This window comes from Chelonia mydas, chromosome 11, assembly GCF_015237465.2.
Source record: "Chelonia mydas isolate rCheMyd1 chromosome 11, rCheMyd1.pri.v2, whole genome shotgun sequence".
NCBI classification, from domain to species: Eukaryota; Metazoa; Chordata; order Testudines; family Cheloniidae; genus Chelonia; species Chelonia mydas.
This window is the reverse complement of record NC_051251.2, coordinates 6,870,113-6,876,379: the sequence shown is the minus strand read 5'-3', so window position 1 is coordinate 6,876,379 and position 6,267 is coordinate 6,870,113. Positions and strand designations below refer to the sequence as shown.

The 6,267-nt window shown below is 47.1% G+C and overlaps 1 protein-coding gene across 2 annotated transcripts in view; it reads left to right on the top strand.

Annotated features, from left to right (window-relative positions):
* Window positions 1-897: 897 nt before the first annotated feature.
* Window positions 898-6,267, top strand: part of CNTNAP5 (contactin associated protein family member 5) — a 424,927-nt gene continuing 419,557 nt past the window's right edge. Inside the window, exon 1 of one of the 2 annotated variants that reach the window (XM_043525185.1) lies at window positions 898-1,515. In XM_043525185.1, coding sequence (XP_043381120.1) covers window positions 1,434-1,515 — 82 coding nt within the window. In that variant the 5' untranslated portion in view covers window positions 898-1,433. The remainder of the gene's footprint in view (window positions 1,516-6,267) is intronic. The other variant, XM_037912460.2, reaches the window with a different exon arrangement.

The window sequence follows — 6,267 nt, the reverse complement described above, 5'->3', positions numbered from 1 at the left end:
CTTCTCGTTATAAGGAATGTTTATGAGGGCCCGGAACCACAGCATGGCTCGCCGCACAGCCCCTCGTGTTCCAAAGAAAGGGTCCTCCAGGATTAAAGTTGGCCCGCTCACGCAATCGGATACCGCACTCTCTCGATGCGGGAGGGGGCAGCAGCAAGGCGAAGTCTCAAGAATCGTTGCGCTCAGTGTTCTTGAAAGGACCTTATATTTCGTCTCCTCGGCCCCGCGGTGGGCTAAGCGGATGCAGCAAGGCTAATGCAAACTGTTCTCCGAGTGCGCTGCTTTACACCCCCGCGACAACACCTTGTAAAATGGCGATTTCCACCCTCCCCGGCCCCCAGGCACGATCATTGCAACCCTTTGCGCTGCTAACAGCGGGGACACACCCATCAAGCAGCCAACTCCGTGGGGACCAGCCAGCAACCTGAGATGTCCACCTTGCATCTCCATGGCCCTTCAGGTCTCCCCCTGCTTTTAGGGAAGGCTCCGAGCAGCTACCTAAACACTAATCTTGCTAACCGGATTACAGGCTAATACTAAGGAGCGGTTTCAATCAGCCCCACCTAGCCACGTGCCTCCAGCTGACCCAGCCTGGCCACCCGGGACCCTCGCTCCCTTTCCAACCGGGGCCGTTTACACGGGGTGCCCTAATGAGTTCGGGACGCGCAGCCCCAAACCAAGGCGATGCGAACATAACAGACCCTTCAGCGGATCTTGTGGCTGAAGCTTAGGCTAGAGGGAGACGCAGAAGGAGCAACGTCCCCGTCCCCGTCTCCCTCTCCCCAGGCCTGTGTGTGTCTTTGCACCAGAAATGAGTCCGGCTTTATTTGCACGCTTGGGCAGCTCGCCACTAGCCATCATAACCTCGGCTTTCCCCCTCCAGCCACCCCCTTTCCCCTGCACATAGAGCTTCGCAGGGGAGATGCACTGGATGATTCAAGAGGTGCCTTTTCCATTGCCACCTTCTCTGGGGGGTTGGGGGGGGGGATGATTTTTATTTTTATTTTTTTTTCAGTTCCTCGCTGGGGTCGCTGTAAGCTGCTCTAGCAGGAGCAATCCCCGGGAGGAAAGGGGGGGGGGGGGGAGAGAGATCTGCTCCAGGCAGCTGATTTACACGGTGATTCTGATGCTTGTCATCAACGCCTGAAGATCGCGAGCAGGGTCCTCCCAGGCAGCGGGGAGGTGGAGCGCGCCGCTCCCGTCGCCTATAAGGCGCTGCCCGGCGCCTGGCTCACCGAGTCTGAGCTCTGGAGGGGGGTTTCCGCGGGCGGCTCGCCGTGCGCCTGGACCGGCTCCTTTAAGGCGATTGCTGGAGGAGTGGCTCTCTCGCCCCCGCCTTAGCGGGAGGGTCTGGATGGAGTAAACGAGCCCGAGGAGAGCCCGGCTGGCGTCTGAGACGGGGGAGCCAGGCGCCCGCTCGCCCCGTGCCGACCATGGAGCCTGCTCCCAAACTCTCCAGTCGGTTGGCTTTGCTGCTCTTCAGCGTGTGGCATCTGGGACGAACAGCAACGAATTGTAAGTAGCAAGGGGCATGCCAGAGACCAGCGCAAACGAGCGGCTTTCTGGGGGGTTTTGCCCGGGTGGAGGAAAGCCACCGTCTAGGGTATTGGACGTGACCTTTCTAAGAAAGTTAGCTAAGCTCCTGATCGCTCAGGCCGCCTTCTCGCCGGCTAGTCAAGGAGTTTGTTACCCCTGAAATGCAAAGTTCAAGTCAGATGGAGAGGGTCCTTGCAACAGTCCTGCCTGCCCGGGGCTTCAGGCTGACGTGGATCCTGATCATTCCTTGCCCGAAGCCCTGTTTGCGCGGCTGGCTCCTTGGACAGGCGCCGGCTGTTGGTCTAGGCTGGAGGCTGGGATCCTGCAGCGTGTTGACAGGTACTCCCCCCCTTCCCAACTGCAATTCGGGTCTCCTCTGAGCCAGCCCGCGGGACGCGAGCGTTTTACCTGCGTCCCGGCTATACATTTTAGGCGAGCGGCTCCTGCGCGGGGTCCAGGTGTGGAACCCGGGTCGACTTCCAAAGTGAGATGAATTCCACATTGCCTTCTGCCCTCAAACCTTCCCAGAGCACGAACAGGGGTGGAGGACGAACGCAGACGACTCCGCAGCCTGAAAGGTGCGGTGGTTTTTAAATAACACCATAAGCCAAACTTGATCAATGGCTAGTGTTCCTACCCTAGCACCCAAACGTGGGTAGATCTTTCTCTTCTAAGTCTGGCTTCTGTTTCCTTTTCACCGGATGAGAGAAATCCCATAAAATAATTTCTCTCAAAGTACCCCCCCCCCCTTCTATTTGTTTTGGCCCTAGGGTGATGCCAGCTGTATTTGTCACTGCAGACAATGATCATTCTGAGGCATGGTAGGATCTGCTGTGTCACAGTGAAAGGGGAGCAGAGAGCTGTCTACGGGTTGCCTCTATTCTTCTAACCCTTGGTGCAGTCATGGACATGCAGATGGGGAATACGACCTTTTGCGCTGCTTAATAATCGTAAGATAAATAGTAGTAAGAGATGGCAGTGAAAGGCTGAAAGGAGAAATGGTGGGCAATGTTAACGCTCTCCATAAAGAGGGATACCTGAGTCTGCCCAGAAGGTACTGAATAGTATTTCTATAAGTTCTTGCTGGGGAAGTGATGATAGAGGTCAATGTTATGCATTTAAGAAGTCCAGAATCCAAAGATCTATGCATGACTTCAGAAATCAGGTCATGAAATAAGTAGAAGCAGATTAATATCCACACCTCTCGATGTGTTTTTAACCCATTTTGTAAATATAATTTACTCCTGTAATAATGGTGGCTATGGAAGGCGGGGGAGGGAGGGTAGAAGAATCTCGCCAAAATGAAATTTTTGCTGTAGTGAGGTATCTTTTTTGAACGCTAGAGGTCACTATTGCCATATAGATTCCCTCCGTTGGCAGGCTGGAAAGAGGCATATTTTCACATGTTGACATAGCTAGAGAAAGAGAATCGTTTGATAAACAGGGGGAAAGTAAATTCAATAAACACCATAAATATATGAATCGGAATATTTTTCCCCCTTCTTCTGTTCAGTTGCTCTTAAATGAACAACAAAAATGCTAGGGCGGGGAGAACTTTTTTTTTCTCTCTTGGAGCCAATTAAAATATGGTTAATATGTTTTAATAATATTCCCAAATAGTAACTGGCAGGCGATTTAAGACTCAGGCTTGCCATTACTGATACAGTAATAAAGTTAATTTCTAACATTTAAAAGGAAACTCTGCTTTAATGAGTTTTACTATTTCATGGTTGACAGTTTAATATCCCAGTGCCAATAAACCTTTTCCCCTGAACACACACTGCTTCCTAAATATTTAGAAGCCAATCTTTTTAAAGCCTAATGATCAATGGCTTTATTATACGGCACAGATTTTACTTTTTCATTGAACAATGAATTAGCCTGGGGTAGGCTTTAAGTGCTTTCTCTGGGAGCTAAGCTAAAGCGCCTATGTGAACCTGTAATACCTATAAGGTCCTAGGAACACCACAATCATTTTATCCTGTATGAAAACTCTTCACCGCTTTTAAAAAAAAAAAAAATCTCTGCACATCTGACTAGATTTTCAGCTGGCAGACAAAATTCTAGCGCCATTGACTTTAGTGCAATTAAGCTAGCTTACATCTTCTGTGGACTTGAAACGATATATTAAAAATCGATATATGGGTCAAAATCTTCATCTCTGTGTGCCTAGAATTAGGCTCCCTAAATCCACATTTAGATACCGAAATGAGCTCCTTTTCAGAGATGCTGAGCGCAGAAACTTGTAATGAAGTTGCGGGGAACTGTGAGTAGTCTGAAAACTGGGCAGCTTCTATATAGGAGCCAAAATATGGATTTAGAAGCCTCGATTTAGGCTCCCATGTTTGAACATTTTGGCCAAGGAACCAGATTCTGATCTTATTTACCCTGGGTAATTCCATTGACTTCAATGGAGTCGCTCCTGATTTACACTCGTGTAAACAAGAACAGAATTGGGAGCCCAATGTTCTTAGTGGAAAAGAACTGTGTTTGGAGTAGGAAAAATCAGCTCTGATACTGAGTCCTATTAATAGCAAATATAGCAGTAATGTAGGTTTTGTATTCTTAACTTGAGAGACTGCTAATTTTTTATATTCTGTATTTTTGCATCTATTTTTGCCTTCAACTGTGTTTCTGAGAGGTCTTGGCATTGGGTGAGTTAATTACCTCACATCTCTTAATTTTTGTCTCATGATTCCCACTTCTGCTATCTTTCTGAAACTAAACAAAGAACTGCTAAAGAATCTGCTTTGAAATGAAGCGATGGGCCAGGGGTCAGTAGACCTCATTAGAGAGATTAGAGTTACCTAATGCTAATAAAACTCCATCAATTCTTAAACCTTGTTTCATTGCAGTGCTTTATTACATTAAATAACTACAGCAGCAACAGGATTTCTCCCTGGGATATTAATTGCCAGAAAATAGATTGAAAGCCATGTTGCGTACATAGTCTTGCAACATTTTAATTTCTACATTCATCAGGTGGCAGGGAAAAATTGCATAAAACGGATTAAATCTTCTTGAACAAAAAAAAATTGCATGTTTTGAGATGCAATTTAGTGGCTAAATTATTCCTAAATTGTCAGTGATTGGATACAGGATATTTCTAGCATGCATAAAAAGTAAGAACACAACCAGGGCTTTGGAGCTGTGCTCCAGCTCCAGGCAAAAACCTGCAGCTCCACTGCTCCAGAGCTGCTCCGGGCTCCGCTCCAAAGCCCTGAACACCACACACGCTCTCTTTTCCCTGTGTTTGTGTATATATATAAAATGCTAATTTCCCCATCTCAAGATAAGTGGAGCTAACTTGTAGCATAGGCATTGGACAGCTCCTTCATTGACTCTGAAACGCCGAAGAGAAGCACTGAAAACTAGAGCTAGGAAGAGACTACTGACCACTACGATATACAGGCCATGTCTGCCTCTTCAGAGTTAAAATCCTGCACATTGTATTTTTATTTTATTTTTTTTGCAATCACCCCCTTCTGAAGTGCAAATTTTACTTGGCTGCCATCTCTCACATGGGCAAAAAGTCGGAAGTTAAGAATCTCTCTTAGAGAGGAGGCATCTCCCAAGTCCCGTGGGGGGGGAGGGGAAAAGTAATTCTTTAAGTAATGAATGCTTTGTTTCCATTACAGTCTCTTCCTTGCCCCTGTACGCATAGATTCAATGGAGCCAATCCACTAGCATTTAGGGCCTGATTCTGAGAAACTCCACTGAAATCCCATTTGCAATGCCCAATCAAGGCTGTGGATGTTCAGCACCTCTCAGGATCAAGCCCTTAAATTCCTATGGAGCAGATCCTGCTCCCGGCGAAGTCAATGGCAAAACTCTCATTGACCGCAGTGGAACAGGATCAGGTTTTATATGAGGAGATTATCTCTCTACATCTTTTTGTTTTGTTCAGTGAAATACTTATTGTGGCCAGGCAAAGAGTTGAGTGAAGCATGAAAGATGAGAATTGGTCACAGAAACGGGCATGTCAGACCAAGTATGATGTATTGGACAAAGGAATCTTTTAGGCAGTAAACACGATGGGTCTGCTGACTCCAGTCTCACTTTGCGCTGCCCTGAATCAAGAGGAACTACGTAGAAGTCAATGGAGATGGACAGACGTAAATGTGATCAAGTCAGTAGCGACTCTGGCGCTGGCTATTTGGAACCCTGGGGGCTAGTCAGGATTTACACTAGTTTAAATGAGCAAATGGTGCCTCTTGGTCAATAGCGAGGAAAGCAGCAGGTTTGCCATAGGCTAATTGATTTTCATGGGGTCATAAATGATAAACTTAAAAAAGACCCGTTGGGTCGACCAGTGAGGCTCAAAATGTGGTCTGTGGAGTGCTTGATGGTAGGCTGTGCAGAGTGGGATGATCCCCTGGTATTGGCTCTTGCTCTTTGTCTCCAGTTCCTAAATGGCCATTAAAAGAAGCTAAAATTCATGAATACTTTACTTTTTGTCTGTAAGGAATTGATATAGTTACTCTAGAGATGTGTGATCATGAATGAGAGGGGATCATTAATGCAAGGGCTTCTGGATATTTCTCTCAAAATGTGGCCCATGCAATGCCAAAGCCCCAGACACCCTAATTATCAACACCTTGTATCGTGTACACTGCATTATTGTCTTTACTTAACATTCACTCAGTTCTGCTGAGCCAGAGCCAATCGGTTCAACGGAAGTCTTTCCATTGACTTTGGATCGCGCTCCCAGCAAGCAGATGGCGTTATCGA